The following is a 21,035-nucleotide window of genomic DNA, read 5'->3' on the forward strand; positions in this document are numbered from 1 at the left end:
TAGAGGAAGAATAGAGCAACCCTGCTCAATCCTTCTTTTGTAGGGTTACATCTAACAGCACTCAGTGGCTTTGGGGACACTCAGAGGGAGGTATGATTTCTGGGTTGGCACCTTGGGATTGAGTGCAGTCTCAGTAATATCAGCCATTCCAGCTCTGATTGACATGATAGTTCCAAGTAACATTGGTCGAGTGGCTTGGTGACCACTACAATAAGAATTGTGTGTACACAATCATCTGATAAAAGAGTATTTTGCTTTCAGTAACTTGCATTACAAACTAGCCCACTTGTTGCAGAGGGATTCTAATACAGTATAATCTGCTTAAAGAAAAGAAATAGAAAAAATAAGGACAGAAAATTTCCAGTGTGGAAGTACTTCTGACCCCACCATGCCATAATCTGCTTAAAGAAAGAAATAGAAGAAATAAAGACAGACAATTTCCAGTGTGGAAGTACTTGTGACCCCACCATGGCAGTGACACTTTCAGAACAGTGTAATTCAGCTTTCTAAATCTAACTGTAAGTCCTCAAGCAAGGCAGCTGAATACTGGGCAAGCCTCAACCAAAAGTTCACCTTGCTTCCACAGCCCCTGTGGATGGAGAAGAATGCCACTGATGGAGGTGGCTGCGCTGCTCCCTATGCCAGTCTGCCCTTCCAAAGTGGGTTAAAGCTCCTTGGCACAGGTGACTTCTTTGTGCAGGAGTTCAAGCTTTCATTGTGCTTTTCCTCCAGGGATGTCCTAATTAGAGATGGGGTTTCCTTCTCAAGTTACCAAATTTGAGGAATCATGCTGCTGTTATTTACAGGCAAATGAAACAGGAGCAAAGATGGACAGAGGGGAGGAATAGAGTGGGGAAAAATGTCCTGGGGTGGGTGGGGAGGAGAAAGGGACCCATATCCTGATGCATCCACAAAAAGGACAAGAACACCTTCACAGCAGGTTGGAGACCTTGGCATCCAATCTTGAATCCCTGTGGTCAGGGAGCAAGTCCTCTGAAAGCTTTTCCTTTGCAAGACACCAGACAAAAATCTCCAATTAGTTTCATAAAGATGAGAAGCCAGATTGAAAGCTGCCTGTTATTTGACACAAAGGTGGCTTTCTGCTCAGGATAAGCAGAGGTTTAGAAAACACTGAAAGATTTTCATTAAGGTGTGGGAACAAAAGAAGAACGGAAAAAGTGGAGGGCAACAAAGTATCTGTGCAGTGGATTGAGGGCAAATGCCTACACTATCTGCTTCATAAGATGGATGAGCAGGGCTGCAGGTTGTCCCCAGGTACCCAGTCAAGCTGATTACAAAGGTTACAAATGACTGGAACAAGCTTAGAGCACCCAGGACAGCTAAGAAAAAAAAAACAACTGTGAAAAAGCCTCATTTTTCAGATGCTTGAAATGACATTCTTCAAAAGTCAGTGCTGGGAAGACATTTCACGTTCAGTCTCAGGCACGTACAAGTCAGGAGCGGCAGCCCTAAATTCTGCAATTACATCGTAGGACTTTTAAACCAAAGGAAAATAGAGCCCACAAGAAATAATAAATATTATGGATTTAGGCTTTTTTTTTGCTGTGCCTCAAAGTCTTCAGGATCCATACTTTAAAGCTTCGCTTTCCACTTAAAAATGCAATATGACTTTTATACTTTTCAACAGAACTGAAAATCCTGTGATCACAGAGACTCTGGATAAACCATACCTGAGCTCAGCAATGCAGTCACTAGCACTGACAGCCCTGAAGTTGCATTTCAGAGGGCAAATTGTAGAGCTGTCTTTGTGAAAATTTCTGTATTCTAGAGGGCATTTAGAAAATGAAAGCAGAACACAGTCCCAGAAGCCCAAACTCCCGGTGGTGATCTGGTAACAAAGTCAGGCTGTCGGATTTGGCACTGGAGCAGATGAGCACCCATGTCCTACCAGCTATGCTGGGATAATCTCTCAAGGAGGTTTGGGATGAGCTGGGCCTGGGACCATCACTGCACAGCCACAGCACCAGGGCAGCTGCAGTGTGCTGGGATTCACGGCACCCTGAACCAGAGCCAGACGTTTCAGCTGCTCGGGGTGTGCACACAGATCTGCTGAGACAGCTTGAGGTGTTCAGCAGGAGAAATCATATTTGAAACAGCGAGTCAGGTTTTGATTAAACTGGCAATTAAGCAAGCAAGGAGCAGCATGCCCTGGGGCTGCAGAGATGACAAGACAAAAGAGCAATTCCTTTGGTGGAGCAAATGGCTGCAACTTTGCTGCCTTCAGCAGGGCTGCACTTTTCTATGTGAGCTGTGGAGCCAGCCCTCCCCAGCCTCAGACAGGACTGTGATATAAATAGTACCGAACTGCATTCAGCTGGGAAGAAGCCATGGTGCAAGGAGGCAAAAACTGACACTCTACAGGGATTTGCAATGCAGCAATGGGCCAGCAGCAGCACCCATCCTCTGTGCTTCTATGGCTTCCTCTCTCAAGCTGTTGTGGACTCTTTTACAAGGGCAAAAAGGTAGCCAGGCAGATACATGGTGCCACCCTCTGCCCACCAGAAGCTGGCAAGGGTCTTCAAGCCTGTTTATAAAATTTAGCCCATTTGTGATCTTTTCTGAACTAATATAATACTTTTCAGTGAACTCATGCATCATACATTTTCAATGGGCACAGGACAAAGGAGAACTTCACAATTCTGTTTTAATCTCCCCAAGCTGATGATCATCTGATCATCTACCAAAATTTCATTAAATAGGAGGTCTCCAAGATGAAGAACTTAGGGTCATTTTAGGTCAGCAGTCCTGCTGCTCAAATTTTAGCTAAGAAAATTGTCAGAGGCAAATTAATGCATTGGAAACATCAGAACTGATCAGTATGTTTAACCAAAGGATAAGCTGCAGACAGCGATTGTGTAGACAAACTTTGATATCAGCAAAACCTTTGTGCCCTGGTCCACATCTAGCTTCAGATCAAAGGTCCAGAATTCAATTTAAAATACCATGAATGCAGCACTAACATGCACAGAGAAAAGCAGGTGATAACCTTACTGTGGGGTGCAATGAAATAAGAAAGTATCATGACTGTCTGAAGATGACTTAGAACACTGGATAACTGTCGCCATTATATTCCAAGAGTTCTATTGTCATTACATTGCAAGGGTTCCATATTGCTAGAGTTTTGTACCTCCTTGATGTTTCTTCTAGGCAGCTCCTCCAGGCACTGACTCATCCTCACAACAGCCAACTGACTCCAGATCCCCTCAGCCAACCAATCCACTCTTTTATAACACTCCTCTTATTAGCCACAGGTGTGGCCTGTTAACATCAGGCCTGCTCCTAATCTTTGATTACATTCTATACCCCCTTCATCTACCCATACTGTATCCCCCTACAGATAACAGTGAGTATCCAAGCACTCAGGTGAGACTGATTGGAGGAGGAGGACCCCACAATATGAAGTGGAAAAGCAAGCTCTTAGAATGGCAGAAAATGCAGAAAGAAATTCAGCCCAGCTCAAGAAGATGCAGGCCCTGGATCCGTTCCCTGGAAAGATACCCTGGAAAGGCAGCAAGGGTGATTTTTAACTGAAGTCCTCTGTGCTTAGCTCTCACAAAAAAGGCCATACTGACAGTTAACTCCATTGGTCACCTCTCTCTCATCCCTCTACCCCGGCATGTGACATTTTCCTGCGTGTTTCAGATCCCTTTGCTGGTTTTCTCTCAGCGTGATGCACCCAACCATCAGAAAACCTGGCACAGGATGCACTCCCTGCTAAATGCCAACCCCTCCATTCCAGCCAGGAGCTGAATCTCAGCCCATGCATCTAGCAACACAGATGAAACACAGAGCTTCATCTCAGCAGACAAATAAACACTGGGCAATCCTAGTTAACTCTGGATATCAATCCCAGCCAGGGTGAAGCACAGAGATCTGCTCCCTATGCACAGCTAAGGCACTGATTTTTATATAGACAAATATATCACCACTGGGCACAGTTACAAAATGTATCCTAACATGAGATTTATAAGATAAAGACTCCCTTCCAGAATTTCAAATAAGTAAATCACCCAGTAATTTGCTTGGCATGATTGCTCCTTTTTCTCCCAAGGCAAAATGCAGGATGTGTGATTCATCTTATTACCCAATGGTCAGCAAACCTGACACTCCTTGGGCAGTTCAGCAAGCACCGCCCAGTCTTTCCAAAATTCCCCACTTGCAGATGAAAGTTATGAGCTATGAGAAAGGGCAGAGTATGAAACTGACATGATATAGCCATAGGGCTAGCTGGAAAAGCAGGGAATATTCCTTGTTACATCCCCTCTAGGTAGATAATCTACAGTTTCCCTGCTCTGCCTAAAAATGCAATGAGTCAAGGATACAAGGCTCAAATGAACAGCACATTCTTCTGGAAAGGCTGAAGGGCCATAATGTCAGTCCATTCCAGAAAAAGAACGGGTCAGAATAACCTGCTCACCAAAGGAAATTATGATGTGCAAGGATCTATTTTTATTATAACCTGGAAGAAAAGACTGAAATTTATAAAGGATTGTGACTTTCACACAATATTGACTCAAGGGACATCAAACCTTTCATTTCCATAATACTGCCTTTTTTCTTTTTTTTTCCCTTGGGCAATACTAAAATGTTCTATGTTTAATGCACAGTTTTCTACATCTAATCCCCAAGGTGGTATAAAAAACCTTCAACCTTAAAAGAGAAGGAGGAGGTTGAGAGCAGCAATGCCCCAACTATTGCCACCTGGCCAACTCCTCTCCAGCCTGCAACAATCTGTCTCTGAATTTCCATCAGGCTGATGCTCTTTCCTCTTCAAAGCCACGTCTGTACTTGGCAGCATCAGAGGCTGCAAACTACTGCCCAACAAATGCAGTCTAACCCTGTCAGAGTTAGAACTCAGTCTTTGCTTCACTAAAAACTACACGAATTGTTGCCTAATTCTGGAACCTCTCAATTTCCTCACAATCTTGCTGCCCCTCTGGTCTGGTCTAGGCCTTTTTCCTCTCCTGCTAAGCTTGGTATTGACCAGCTGATGCTGTCTGACAGAGCCAAGGACCTTCACAGCTCTGCCAAAGCCCAAGTAGTCTTGCCTAGAAAAGAAGATCCCATCAGACAGAAAATAGATAAAGGGATAGAAATATATCAATTCCCTATATTGCATTTGGAGTGATGTGCAAAATCAAATTAATTAGGTCTGCATAATATCTTGATGCCTTGAGTCAGGGAAGCCTATCAAATGTTGATATCTATGTGAATTGCTTGGGACAGCTTCATCCAAGGAGAAAAAACCCTTTTATGTCCCTGTCTTCAGTGAGAAAAAATGTGTATTTAGCATGAAAATCCTACTTTTTCAAATATATCTCATTAACACACGAGTATCTATCCATCTGTACATCTACAGTGTGGACAGCACTACTGTCAATAGTGCTCCCTGCAGCAGTAGCTTCAGACAAGTCCGCACTCAATGTTTGATTTCAGATACAAGAAGATGAACAGCAAATAGACCTAAATAAACATCTCAGAGATGCAGACATGGCTTTCACCAAGCCAGCAGCCACCTCACAGGCCCTCCAGAAGCCCAAGAACCTCCCCATAAAAGCGAGGCAATGTTTTTCTGGGGAAGAGTCGCTTCCTGGGGACATGACCACTGACATCAAGTTGGGCTTTTAATCTGCTCAAATGGAGGAACAGGGCTAACCTTGACCTGGAAGCCCATGCAAAAAGCACCAGTGTTTTTTAATAAGTAATGAAACCAGGCATGTAAAAATCTGGGTAGACAAGACCAACTTTTTCTTTGATGCTCTGAATTGCCTAAAATATTTTCCTTTTTAATAATGGGATCCAGTTTTCAGGCATTCAGTACAACAAATTTTATGTTGTTAATAAACACATTTGTATAATGAATATCTCTTGGTAAGCTTGCCTGTAATTCAGGAAACCCAAGTGTAGCCAAGATAAAAATATGCACATACTAAAAGCTCAAATTGAAGAGAAAAAAAAATCAATTGAAAGTTAAATTACCCATCTTAAATTTCAGTATAAAGGCTACTAGAAATACTGAGCTCTTGAACTTCAATTAATCTCTAGCAATTAAGCCAGAAGGGAAAAAGATTCTTCAGAGTATCGGGAAGAGTGGGAAAAAAAAAAGGAAAAAAAAGGCTTCAAAGAGCTCATATCAGCTTTGGTAGGGACGTCACCATTGCTTAAACTCCCATTCAGGGCTCTGTTGGGCTGATTAACTCATGCTTGTCTTAGACTCCTCCGGGTTTCCTTTTTTCCAGGCATCCGTGTGTGACGGCCTGCCTGTGTGTGGCACACATTTTCCAGCTTCACTTCTCAGGGATTAATCAGCAGAAGTGCTTGTCATGGTTAAATAGTTTTATTTAATTTGCACTGTGTGAGGATATTTGGGCAAAAGGGAAAAATAATCAAAATTTAATTACTTTCTCCCCCTTTATAATGAGAAACAGTTGCAGTCTTTGGAGACTCAGCTGGGAATAGAACATTACTTAGTTTTATTGTTAAATATGCAATAATAAGAAAAAATAATAATTGAAAAAATCAATAATCAATCTCTTGCAGTAGGAGAGTGACAAGCCCAGCAGAGGTAAAACAGATTTGTATTATCAACAACTGAAGTTTATAAAGATACTGAGGGGACAAGAAAACACCAACACACTGTCAGGAAATATCCAAGGGACTTTGTTACAGGTTTCTAAACAAACAGAAACTTTTACTAAATGCCTCAAAGATGTCACTCCAATCAGTCATGCCAGCTATGGGAAGTATCACCTTTAGTGGCTGGCCAGAGTCTGTGCCTTGCAAGTTAAAGGATTTCCTAAAACTTGATCACCTCTCCTTTCTTCTAATTACAGGCAAAAATATTAATTTGTTTTCTGTGGATTCCCAGTGGAAAGAAAGGCTTCCTTAGCCCTCCCTTCCCTTGATTATCATCTTTCCTTACATATTACCTATCAGAAAAGGGTCCAAAGGTTTCAAGGGAAGATGAATTAGAGAAATGCACTGATGCATGTCATATTTTTCATGATTATTCCTCTGGCATATTAAAATCACCTTTCAAATTGGAGTAGGGAGAGGACAGCCAGGCCACTGTAACAAGAGCTTCATCTGGAGAGGACCTGCTTTTACAGCTGTGGCTTTCCTCACTAAAGAAAAGACATTCCTCACTGCTAAGTGTTAACCAGCTGTAGAAGGAAACTTCACATCACTTCCCCTGCCCTAGAAGACATCACAAGGAGGAGATTTAATGAAACACGCAGGGGCCATGGTTCAGCAAGGTGATGCCTGCCACGTTCAATTACAAATCAGGTTGTCTGGAAACCCACAGCCCAAAGCTCCCACTGGCACTGCCTCATACCAGCTAGCCCCAACGAGACTTTGCACTAATTTTGGCTAATTCCAATATTTTTTCTTTGTTTACAGCTGATGCTTACTCTGCCAAGAACATTGTGACAATGACTTCCAAACATGCACAGGATCACTTTGGGCATAAATTCTGCTGTAAAGGGCAAGAGAGGACTTCCCCTAGCCTTCCTTGATACATGCCCATTTAAAGGGTTCCTCTCTCCAATGAAAAGAGGGGGATACATGCCTACCCTCACACTGCTCAATCTAACAAAGCCACAGCCTTAATAAAGCCTCTCTCAAGTGGTTACTAACCATCAAGAAATGTCTGAAGGTGAAGTTTATCCAAAGTATTGCAAAACATGGGGTTTGAGGGAAAAATCATATTTCAATTTGAATTAAGGCACTGATGAGTGCAGGAAATTTATGTCTGCATGTTAAGAAAATCACAACCCCTTTCCACTAGAATTTGCCAGTATATTTTGCCATGAAAAAACTAGTGTTAACAAGGCTCTTAACACAATTAATTACTCAATTACTTCTTGTATCCTCTACAGTTCATTTCCTTGCATGATCAACATAATTTATTTTTTTTTTCCAGAACACTCCTTTAAAAAGAGTATGAGAAACAAAAGTGGGGGGGGAAAGACAAGTCAACAATCAGAACACCCATTTGGAATTAAGTCATTCAATACCTTATGCAAAAACTGCTGGAACAAGTTTTTGCCCTTTCCCATGGACAGATGTTTTCATCAAGGAGAAAATTAGAACTTGATGACAAACTCCAAGGTTTAAATGTCACTCCCTAGCACTCGGGTTCAAACAAAGATAGAAGTGGCCTTAAGAGAACAGTATGCAAGCTCTTCAGATTGGTGAATTTTTTTACATAGAAAGCAGGGTTTACACACACATTTAGTGGCACTCATAAAGTACACATCTGAAAGTAAAGGCTTGCTTGATTTTAGTGCCCAGAAAGCTATTTTCTCATTGCTAGTGAATTATTTGCTATTTTGGTCTATTCAGGAATTTCCCACTGCAGTAACAAATTTCTAAAATCTTAAAAAAAACCCAAAAATCAGACCTACCATTAGCTCCCATAGAAGGCAATCTCCAGAGCACTGTCTGAGCATGGTCCAAAGAGTACAACCCAAGAAACACATTTTTACCTTTTTATGGATAATGCAAATAGGCACAATCAAAACATTTATAACGCGAATGTTATTTTGCCTCTTAACTGAGGGAGAGAATATCCAACCAAGAAAAGCACTCAGTGAAGTGAGGCACTGATTGTCTGGGTGCCTTTCTGAAGGTACACTTCAGTTAAAGTCAAGTCATTAGGCTCAGCAGAAGAGGAAGCGGATGAAATCCAATCGAATGCATTACAGAGGTCAGACTAAATGAGCTAATGGTCCCTTCTGGTCTTAAAAAATCTATTAATCTAATTTAATTCTCTGTTCTACTCCTCATACCAGAGTCAATTTGAACTCATTTATATGAAAAAAACACATTACAGCAGCCTTACACAACACTGTGTTCTGACCATGCAGTTTTAGGCTACCCAAAAGCTTCATTTACTCCCCACCGAGCTCAGGAGGAGGTTTGAATTATCCATAAAGAGAACTTACATTTACAAGCAAGGCACCAGCCACAGGCACCTCTCCCAACAGAATGCTGGATGAATGTTCACCTCAAACTGCCCAAATCCACCAGAAACTTGCCAGAGCACTCTCCACCTTGGCTTGGTTTTTTGGGCGATGGCATCCTTCACTCAGCCTGATACTTGCCACAGAGAAGAGCACAACGCTTGCATCAAGAAAATCTGTTCCAGTCATTCCGAGGATATTTCTCGTGAAAACTTCTAACACACTCAATATTGCATCAAGAAAATACTTGGCAGTTACTGTCCAGTGAGAAAAGCAAGCACTTATGAGGAGAAGGCCAGAAATATTCACTGCTGTTAATGCTACCAAGGTACTCAATATGCTCCTATCAAGCAAATATATTTTACTATCCCTCCTCAAAAAAAAAAAAAAAAAAGAAAAGAAAAAAAAAAAGAAAAATTTCCCTAATTTCCCTTTCTCTTTTTTCTTTTCTTCTTCATGCAGTTTTCCCTCAGTATTTCCCTCCTCCTGGAGCCTCCATGCTCACATTAACATCACCAGTCATTTGCTTAATTTGGCAGTACAAGAGTGCAAAGCATCACATGAATCCAAGGCTGATTGACCTTAGTGAGCCACAGCATCCTCCAAGCACGCCTTGGATAGAGGGAATAATTTAACACAGAGGAGCAGCTGAAGGCCAGCACATGGGGGCCCACAAAAGCTTTTCTTCACATGGTAGGTTGGAAAGATCTTAGGAGTGGGATAGGGACTTCATCTCTGCTGGCATGTCTATACTTGATGTTGCCTTTACTTTTTCTCTCTGCCTGCAGCTTAGACAGCCCTTTCCCTGTCTCTGTCCCAAACACCAACAGATGAAAAAGAACTGCAGAGCTGCCTAACGCCTCATCTCTCCAGTGGTTGCATTAATTTATTCCAGCCATTTGAGGGAAGCATGAATGGCACCCCAGTAAGCCAGCTCAAACTGGTATAAAGGCAGCTGATTTCCCATCTTCTGTCATGGCCAGCGTATAACTTCTATACTTTTTAGCTCTGATGTTTCTCTGGGCTTTTTTTCCCCCTTCCTTTTGAGTCTCAAGCAGGTGGTACTTTGTGAAAACAGACCCAAGGAGCTACGTAACATAACACGGCCGGTTTGCCTCTTCAGTGCCAGTCTCTTCAAACTGAACCCTGTATTTCAGTGAAACTTCCCTGAAGTCCTGTTTCCTCTCAGCACATTTTAATCAAGCAAAAATCCTATTTATAGTGAAGAAATCCCGTTACAGCGAACAATCATGACATTGTTTTCTTGGACACATCTCGTTCACCCAAGCCTTTACTGCCTCCTTTGCTCTCCAATCATGAGCACACCCTTAAAAAATAACCTTTTCAACATTAAAATGTAAGGCAGATATTGCAACTTAAATTCATATGGATATTCACCATTTGTTTCAGCTTACAATTTATATATTCTTTTTGGATGCTTCAGACACAAATCAGGATGTCAAAGGGCCTCTCACTGGCAAAATGCAATTCCTTCCAGAGCAAACAGAAATCCACTGCAGACTCACTCCTGAAGCCTCTAGCCCAAACTCCCACCAGCTTCAGAGGATTTATCTGAATAAAAGCTGAGCTGAAACTCTTCTGGGATTTTGTCCCAGAAAGTTTTTCATTATATCAACCTTTACTTTTGCACACCTGGTGGACTCCCCTGAAAGAAATCAACACTTTTGATTTTTTCACAACTCGACTCTCTTGCTTTAGCGTAGTTACTAACAACAAAATCTACTTTGAGATGGAGTGCTCTGAAGTGCTTACTACTTTTTTCTTTCCTTAATCTGTGTTCCCCTTTCAGGGTGGGACCCTTCATGGCCGGTCCCATTTCTCCCTGAGCATGGAGGCCTTCAAACTAGCTACCAAGACGCTTTTTGTTCCTTCAACCTAAATTCCCTTCCTACCACTAATTGATCCAATCCAACCCTACCGTAAGAGTTCAGTTGGATTTATGAGGATAATGCTGACCCTTCCATTCCTCACACATGCCTTGGGGTACTTCTTATCAGCACTGATATACCTCTGGAAAGCTGACTTGCTGCTGGATCTGAAGGATGGGGACCTGCCAAGGACAGCACCACAACTGCCTGAAGTCAAGGGAAGGCTCTTTAAAGCTTCCCCTTAAAGGTACAGTAATTTTGTAGCTGACTCCTGAAGAGCTTCTTGCTCTTCTCTAACATGAGCATGGAGGCAGAAAGAAGGGCATCCAATGCCTCCCCTAATTGCCTTCACTCTAAAACAGAATATGGCAGGGCATCCATAAAAAAAAAATAAAAAAAAAAAAGAAAACCTGGCATAGCAGCACTGCAGAGTGGTGCTGGTGGCATTGAAGAAGTTAATTAGCAACACTGAACTAGACTTTAGGAGACGAATCTTAATAAGTGTTGCTAAAAATACTGCACTAGTCATTTCCAGAACAAACACAATCAGTGGCAGACGAGGGAGGAGAGCAATCCAGACCCGTGAGCTACCGTGGTGGAGGTATTTTCAGTGGGGAACAGGAATAAAGGCTGCTCATTTCAAAAATGCAGTAGCAAAAAAACCAAATCCAGGATAACCATGTCCCAAGCCAGGCTAGTGGCTCTGCAGCCAGGCCACACCAGAACTGCAAGGAGCAGAAGGTGTTTGCATCACACAGGGTGTCGAGGTGCACAAATACAACCTGCATGGAGAGGGTAATGTCTTGAGAAAAAGCATGGCACGTTATTATCTCAGTTTGGCCTGGGATGAAAGAAGCTGTCAGAGGCAACAGCTCAAAAATGGAACATCCAGGAGCCTCTTCTTGGGCTAAAGCCCCAGTCCCATGCAGACCTCCATCACCGCACACAAGCCAGCTAAATCTGCTGGCCAAGGGATAAACGATGGACTAATCACTAAAATCATGTTTAAAAACTCAACACTGAAAGGCTGCCTCTAGTACACAATGCAGTCCCTTTCTCCTGCAAAAAGCAGCCTTGGACATTCGCTGTGTGTCACCTCTTGCTCCCTGCCGCTGGCAAACAGCTCTAACCCAAAGTGCTGGCACATTCACAGCTGGGTTTGGTGCTAAGTGGACTGATAAGCCATGGTTGATGTCAGCATGACTCAGTGGCCTCGAACTCAATGAAATAACAATTAATCACTATTGAGGCTGATTCCTCATGTTGAGAAGCTCGCTGCACAAGAGGAAAAGCCACCATCCTTCACTGGCAGTTAATGCTTTTTTCCCTATGCAATCACCCCCCTATCTGCATCCCATGCTTGCTGCCAGAAACAGCTGTCTCAGCTTTTCAGACACGTTCTTGGCAAGGTCCTTTCCCCCTCACAGTGTCTGACAGGATTATGAAGTGCCGCAGCCTCAGGCCTCCTTTTGTTTTGAAGCTTGAAAGTGAAGCTTTAGCTTAATCATTTTGTCTCTTCCTGCCCTTCCCCTTACTTCAACCATCCTGGCTGCCCACCAGCCCAGTCCCCAAGCACTCCCATGGGAACATGACCCCAGCCCATGGATATAGGCCATGGCAACAACTGACCTCCTAGGAGGATACTGCAGTACCCCAGTTTAGCTCATGGATGGGTTAGGTCTGCTGTTCCATTTTCTCAGGGTGGTTTGAACAGGTGACTCAGAGCAGGAGCAGAAAACTGAGGAAGAGGAAGGCTGCTCCAACTCTGGTAAAGTTATCCGCTCTTCTATGGTAGTTTTATTTAGGAAAGAGGAGCAACCACGCATTTATTCACACTGAAGAGACACTGAAGTTCATCCCACTGCACTAACCAAACAGTATTAATATTTATGACACGCTCTGCAAAGGGAGAATTTTGAAGCTGAGGAATATTGCACTTTTTAAGGGTTTTTTGTGAAAAGGTAGACAAAAGAGCTCAAACTCCAGCTTTCCAGACAGAAAGCAGAAACCCCTAATTTCAGAATTGTATGATTCTTTTTTATCATTTTCTACTCAAACACTGCTTTACAAAAAGGGCAAATTTAAAACAGGGTAAAAATTAAGAGACAGATCAGGCCTTAAAATGGAGTATGAAAGCAATACTGTCCCTTTGAGCTTAAGGTACCGTCTGCCCAACAAATGTAGGCTGAAAGGCCTGCTTTGTTGTAAAAGATGTTCTGCTTTTTTCACCTCCAAACTCAGACATCCCTTTCTGCCCGAGACAGCAAAAAGGGACTGAAATATTCATTGCCTAAATGGAACATGAATATGTGGGCAGATATTGGTGGATAGAAGTCAGGGCTGCAGTCACACTACACGTTTAGCAGAAGCTCCTGAAAGCAAGAGCTTATCTCTCTGAAAGCCTCCAGCAACACTGCGCAACCAGCAGCTGTCACTGTAAGCAACACACAGGAACACAAGTGAGAGAGGCAGGGACGCTCCTACATGGGAGGAAAGCAACTGGGAAGTAAAAACACAGGAGAAGCAGCAATTAAAAACTCAGCAGCTCCCTAAAAAATGGCCTTTTGTCCACCAGGAGGACTGCTCATTAGAAAGGTTCAGCTGGCCTTTTAAAATGCAGCCCGGATTCAACTTCAGAGATAGCAAAGGTGGCTTATCACAAGGGGTTCTGGAAGCAACAGCAGCTCATATCCTGTGCACAAGTGGGATTTAAGATCCTGCAGCCCTTTTGGTGCGTTCCTGGACAGGAAAGTTGGGTGTCGGAGGCGAGCAGCGCAGGAAGCAGCTCCAGCCACGTGTGAGCACATGGCAGCCTTGAAATGTTCAAGCTCCTCTGCCCACTGCCCACATTACTCAGCTGTCAAAGGAAAGGCCTCAGATTTATGATGTGAAAATTACATTTTAACGAGGTGTCATATGTGTTTAAAGTCCTTATTCATCACCATACTGCCACATCTTTTACCCAAGACACAAATGCACTTAATTAGCATATTATAAGGACAGACTGTTCACCTTATCTGCATTGTGAAACTGCTTCAGGAAGAAAAAGCACAGAACAACCCAAACATTCTGACTGAATAAAATACTTGCAATCACACGTCAAGAGAGCATCCCACAATACTTGACAAAATGTGGAAGATAAAAGTGTGACATGCACCCTCTGGGATTCTTAAAATATCAGAGACATCCATGTAATTTCTGTATCACATTTGATTACCAGAATGGCAGTCCACAGTGTTAATATGAAATGTGCAGAAGACACTTAAGCACATTTAGGCTTTATTCAAAGTCCTACTGATCATATCAGCATCTTCATTATGTACTGGGCATATTTATTTATTAACTATACACGTCCATGGAACAGCCCATATGGTAATACTTGGGTCTCCTGGACAAAATTTAAAATATCTTCACGAAAATGGACGGTCTGTGTGTCCCACGTCACTGGGAATGGCTGCTGGGACATCCAAGGCCAAAATATGCACAAAGAGATCTTTAACTTGGTTCAAGTTCTTCCCTGGACTTCTCTACTACGGGGCATGCTCCAGTGCCCACCTAAGCACCCAAATGCTCAGCCAGTATATCCTGAGCTCTGGCAAGAGCCGCCAGCACTTGGGCACCTAATGAATTTAAAAGACAGAACTTGTGGTCTCTGTGATGCCCAGGACCCCCTGGCTGGCGTCCAGGCAAGAGCTGTTCCTGCTCAGGGAGGTGCTGAGGCACAGAACCGGGAAATGTGTGTGCTTGCATGCAGCACAGCACTGGGAAGCAGGATGGGAGCACTTCACCTTTTTGGAGAGAAAGGCTTGTTGGTATTTTCTTGAGTTTATGTGCACAGAATGTATCGTAAGTGAGTGATAATTAAAACAGGTAACTCTGGTGAATGTCAACTGATTAGGTTGCAGAAAATTTTCATCCTGTCACTACAGCCTTCTGTTTCCCTCTCTGCATATGTCTAGTAGGACACAAAATAAAATAACCTGAATACTGTTCTGGGTTTAACTTCTTGAAGAATGAGAAGAGATGCAGAGCTATCCTTACTAACACTTCACATTCACAAACTCAATAGAAGCTACAAAGAAATAACCCAAAACCTCAGGAGCATTTATGAAGAAACATCCTCCAAAAAGCTCATTTTGAGGCCAAACAGCTCAAAGAAAATACACTTCAAAGGCTTTCGGTATCTTCAAGTTCACTTCTTGAGGGCAGACATTAATGATAGGTTTCTTGGGACTTACAGGCACTGAAGAGTGTTTGCTTTCAAAACCACTTTTGGGATAAATGAAAATCACCCCAGACAAAAGGAGGGGGGGAAAAAAAAAAGAGCGGGGTAAAACCTTAAAATGCAGCTTTTCTCATTTCTGAGAAAAATGAATAGTTGGGTTTAATTCCATCAAGAGCCTTGAATTGCTTCAAGATCAGCTGAACTCAGCTTTTAGCATTACAAAATATTTTGTTTTCTCCGGTAACTTCAACTGCTGCAGAAGTTGAGCACAGAAACTCCAGGATTTGAAATTTACTCTCCCCAAGGAGTAAAAGCCCATTTTTTAAAATAGTGAGAGAGGCTCTGCAACAGTGAAGGTCTCAAGTATGTTCCAAGCCTATATGCACAGATCTTTCATTAAAAATCACAGAAAATGCTTAGACATTGTGAACAGCAAGAGGATGTGAGCCCTGCCTTTCCTATAAATGAAGCAACTCCTGCCAGCTCCCAGTTTCTCAGAACAGTTTGGGAAACGACTGAAAATGCTTGATTCTAGGTGAACTGCAGTCCCCAAAACCTGTATTTTATTTCAGATATTCCTGAAATGTATGATGCAAGCGATTTCCAATAGGCTACTGGCTATTTAAGTAGTTAAGTATTTCACTTTTCTTGTTATGATCAATTTTTGGTTTTAAGAGCTCTTCTAAAACTTCACCCTTAATTGTTTTTTAACAACCCATATGTTCAACCCATCAATTTTACAATCCTTCTTTTATTTTCTAATTAAGCTGATTTTGTTTACAAATTTTGCTACTCAAATTGTAACACCATGGAAAAATGCCTGCATTGAACATGGCTCTAGTACAAAGAAACACTGGTGATTTTTGAAGAGAAGAGACACATACCCACAGTCCACTCCATTAAAAAAAATCTAAAAAAAACCCAAACAAAAATATCCTGATTCTTCACTGCTTTCCCAGGGTTGTATCAGCTTCAGTTCTTGCTCTTTGGTGGAGGGGCTGGGTTTATATTAACCAGATATTTAGTGTTACGTGTAAAGCAATGCAGCATGAAATTTGGTGCTCACCCAAAAATGGGTTGCACTGAACTTGGAAGAGAAAGCACCATGCAGACCTGGTCTCCTTGCTCCTCTCTGCAAAAAAACCTGATGTCAAGCAACTATTTGCTCACCTGTCCAACTCAAAATCAGTGCTTCGGTCTCACTGATTCATCCAAAATTGTTCCCACTAACCAGGCTATGTGGGTAAGGGAGCAGTAAACTCCCTTAGGGAAGTTTTTTCTCTTCTCTTTCAAATGTCTTGGCCCATTCAAGTTTTCTCATCAAAAAATTCAGCTGCTGTCAGAGCAGACCTCTCAAAAGTCCTCTAAACTTGTAAAATAGTGAGGTAATGGGATCCTTATGCAGTTTTGCCAGAAAGGAAATCCTGATAATTCTCAGAGAAGAAAACCACAGGTAAAATTCAGCCTTTTATCCATATTACAAAGCTTCGTACAAAATTTGCACACAGGGAATGTCAGAGAAGGCTCACCAGATTCCCCAATACCAGATTAACTCTCTCATGCCCACCATTCAAAGCTAAGAACTGCTTCACCTCTCTATCTGAGGCACTGGGGGATTCTAAATTCTTATCCAAACCAGAGTGAGGGGCTTCAAACCAGAGTGGCACAAAGATAAGCCAAATCCTCACAGATAAACCAACACCTGACACACTTTCAGCCCCTACAAAGTTTTCACCTATCCTCCGATTTCATCATCTTACACTGTGAAAAAAGGGAGAAAATTTTCCTTTTTTTCTATTTTAGGTTTTTCACTGATTAAAGCTGGGTTTTTTTGTATTAAGGATGCTATTACTGACAATGGTTACCACATGAACAAGGACCAGCAAAGAGTCTGTTATAATACCTGGAAATAATTCACCAAAAATGAGAGAAACTCTGTGAAATGGAAGGGATGCAATTGATTTCCACTCCTTGGGAATAACCACTAGCTCACAAATTGCTCTGCTTCACTCCACCACCCAGAAAGTACATGCTTGTCATTAAGTCAGGAGAAGGAGAATTATTACTTTATTTTTTACTCATCTGAGATCTTACCGGGGTCAACATCATTGAAAATACCTCTACCCCTTAACAATCACTCAGTTCTTGTTCATCTGCTTCTTCAATTTTTTCTTCTCCCCTTCATTACATTTTCATAAAAAAATCACAATTTCACTGCCAGTTTACTACTTTTATTCCAGCCCTCCCCAGATTTTCATACCCACAATTTCTTTCAGCATCTCTTGATCCACTTTCATTTTATATGGGTAACAAGCTGCACACAGGAAAAGAAAATCTCATCAACAGAAATCTTTTCACTTCTCTTTTGCAATCTAAAGCTCTGAATCTCCTCATCCACTTTCAAGTTTCTTACTTACAAAAGGAAATGTTTCAGAAAAAGCCATGTTATTGGTTGAATACTTTACTGTCTAAATTATATTAATTCTGCCTTTTTTCTTACTTTTCCAGCCTTTCAAAGTACACGATCAACCACAAGAAATACCTGATACTATGACTTCATCAGTACAGTAAAAATCATTTAAAACCTCTGAGCAAATCCTGTTTGGAAACTTGCAAATCATGCAAGCTTGACCGCAGCACAGGCTAAGTTTGTTATTAGTAAAGTGGCAACTTTATAAATGCAAAATGACGATGGAATCCCCTTATATATAAGGGAATATACCTAAAGTAACTACCAGCACATTTCTAACAGGAAAAAAGGTGGAGAGGCTGGGAAACCTCTGGGGGCCCGATGATCCCCTAAGATAAAGTATAGTAAGTCACAGCAAGTCATGAAATGCTTTAAAAAAGAAACTTTACAGAAAATAAAGCAAGAATTTAGAGGATTTTGTTGATTCTCCTCCTGACTCCACACTTGTGGGTGCATGCTCACAGATTCAATTAGTCTGAGCTTCTCTAAAAAGACAAAACTCCCCCAGCTTAATGAAACAAAGTAATTTAAACTGGCAGGCAGTTTTCCTCCAGCTGTGTGGAACAACAACATCTTCTACGCTTTGTTTTGTCAAAATTCCTGCAGAAGGGAAAATGATCTGATCATGTACGAAAGAAATTCGATTCTGAATAAAAGACTGCTACCCCTGTGAACAAATGCATGGGCATTTGGAAACTGTTTCAGGCTACTGTGTAGATACTCCTTCATTCATTTTATTTCAACTGAAACCAAAAAAAAAAAATCTGCACATAATTATGTCTTAATAGCATTATACATCTGTGGTGGGGCTTTATTTGCAGAAACTCAGCCAGGTCAATAAGACAGGAGTGTACTTCAGCTTTTCACAAAAATAAATATTAAAAAAAAAACAGAAAGATTTTTGGTTTGGTATTAAACCCCTTACCTGCTCTGCTGTCCAGCGGGCCAAAATCCAAGGAGTATTTTACAACGTGATAGTTGTTCCATACATAGAGGAGGTTGTCCCGGGGATTATAATCCACAGCAGCAATGTACTGGTAGGAGTTTGGAAAGGGCACATCCACCATGCTATCCTTGCTTTGGTCAGTGTTATATATGTAGTCTATTTTATTCCCTGTGGCTTCATTGTCGTCATCTTCATACACAGACTTCACCACATATAAAATCCCACAGATCATGAAGGCATTGGAAGCTGACCTCTTGTCATAGGCAGTATCCCACGTCCCTTCGATCCTTAACGTGTAAGGGTTCAACTGGCTAATGACAATTTTGCCATTATTCTGTTCTGTTGCATAGATTACCCAGAGCCCGTTCTCGTCCACGGCCAGGTCGATGTCGGACTTGCCCCCCCAGCGGTAGGGAGAGGTGTCGTGGTAGTTGGCGTTGGCGATGATCGCCTCCCCGCTCTTTATCCGGGTCCGCAGGTCGAACTTGACGATGTTCCTGGTCCGCTCCTTGTTGAAGAACAGAGCCCCGTCGTACACCACGAACCCCGTGCCGTCCACCCGGTGCGGGAGCTTGTAGGTGGTGGTCGGCCGGCCGGCGATGAAGTCGTCCTTGGAGGAGTACTCCGTCAGTGTGTCCGTCCGGTACGGCGTCCAGGGCATGTAGTAGATCTTGTCAGAGGCCTGCAGAGGGTCCTTGCACCAGGCGCCCGACTGGTGGTCAGACTCGAATAAGTGTTCGCTCTGGTAAACCCCCTTCAGCAGTCCAGGGCAAAGAAAAACTGTCGTAGGGGAAAAGAATTTGAAAGAAAAACACAAGTTAGTGGCAGTTCAGGGGTGGCTGGCCCAAGCATCTCAACAGCTTCTAGTCCCGGAGCAGAGGACACTCGTGATGAGAGGAAACCCAAGAGCAATGCCTTGGAGCTGGAGACTATCCTTCCTGCCCACCATAGCTCTGGAACAAAATCTGCTCCATCAAACTGGGTTTTTTCCCCCCCTGCTTTTTCTATCAGCTGTGGCTAGTTTTCTTATTGCTTTTCAAATCTATTTTTACAGGTATACTTACTTGGACCACTCGCTTTTGTAAACTCTGAAATGAATATGTGCCCCCAAAGGATTTCTGGGTTTGTGTTTCCAAATTATATTCTGCAGTGAATCTGTACCTACTAGGTGAAGGGCTAAACTCCGAGGGAATTGATCCAGATATTTATTTGAACAGCCCACAGAAGAGTGGCCTAGAAATGGAAATAAGAGAAAGAAATTCCCATCCTTACAGCCCAAGTGATATTAAATATTTAAAGGATACCAATAGCAAAGCAGAGGTGAATCCCTTAGCAACTCAGAGGAGCATTTAAAGCAAAGGGAGTGGGAGGGGGAACACCCATCTGGAGTATAACTAGGAATGAGACTTTCCAAGCTGCTACAGGACACATGAAACATGCAGTCCACACAATTAAAAACGAATGACATATGGATGCTGAAAGGAAAAGACAAGGAAGAAAGGAAGAAAGGAAAGAAGGAAGGAAAGGAATAAAGTTTGCTGGAGAGGAACCCAATGTCTAGATTTTAATCAGTTAAAAAATGTCCTGTTAAATACAGTAGTAATTCAAACTTAAAAACATATACCTTCTATTGTTACATGAGAGGAGCACAGAGGAGCAGTTTGACTAACTGGGATGCTTTGCTGCTCAGACTTCGGGACAGGGGGGCTGTCAGGGGCCAGGGCACACCCAGGACCTGGGAAGAGGCTCAGCCACTGCCCGGCTGGCCTCGGCCCCACGGGAACACCACCAGCCAGGGGCCGGCCGGCTGGATGGATGGATGGATGGGGAGGCAAGAGGAGGGATGCTGCGGAGCAAATCTGGCCCTGGCCATGCCCACCAGCACCCTCCTGGCCTGGAGGCGCTGCACACCCTTCGGGGGGAGAATACTGGTTGGTTATTTGGAACGCTGATCTCCGCACAGTGACCGTGGCGATGGGATGGGCGGCAGGGAGGCATGAGGAAGCATCCCACCGCGCGCTTCCGGCAACACGGGGCTGGCAGGATGGGATCCCACATTCACACTTCCTGCTCGGAGCATAATTGATTATTTTTTGTAAATGCAGAAATTGGTAATGTTGTCTGGAGAGCAAGACAGGAGGAAAATCAGATTTAATAGCCAGTATAAAATTATATAGATCCATTGGAGTCTAAGTAACCACGCAGAGTTGCTGAAAAAGGGGTGCTATTTCCAAGAGGCTTTTATGCCATAATTAGATATACTTATGCACATACATATGTATGCACACCTTCCAAATTCTTTGGGGCAGGAAAATGAGTTCTCTAAGCCTTTGAATATAAATTTAATGGAAGAGAAAAGGTGGCACCGGTTAAAAACTTTTCAGCAAACGTGAGTTATCTGGTGAAGTTGAGCAGCAGAGATACTAAATAAACTTTAACAAAAAGGTAGTGAGAATTAATGACAAAGTATTTCAACTAAAACGTTAAACTGTTAAATAACTTAGCCTATACATAAGTA

The 21,035-nt window shown here is 42.5% G+C and overlaps 1 protein-coding gene across 17 annotated transcripts in view; it reads right to left on the reverse strand.

The window, feature by feature from the left end:
* Nucleotides 1-21,035, reverse strand: part of ADGRL3 (adhesion G protein-coupled receptor L3) — a 490,221-nt gene that overhangs the window by 152,605 nt on the left and 316,581 nt on the right. For all 17 annotated transcript variants that reach the window (XM_054296033.1, XM_054296021.1, XM_054296027.1 and 14 more), the window contains one exon: nucleotides 18,497-19,297. In XM_054296033.1, coding sequence (XP_054152008.1) covers nucleotides 18,497-19,297 — 801 coding nt within the window. The remainder of the gene's footprint in view (nucleotides 1-18,496; nucleotides 19,298-21,035) is intronic.

Source organism: Melozone crissalis, unplaced genomic scaffold (genome assembly GCF_028551555.1).
Source record: "Melozone crissalis strain CALT ecotype California unplaced genomic scaffold, PUWL_Pcris_2 ptg000006l_1, whole genome shotgun sequence".
Lineage (NCBI taxonomy): Eukaryota > Metazoa > Chordata > Aves > Passeriformes > Passerellidae > Melozone > Melozone crissalis.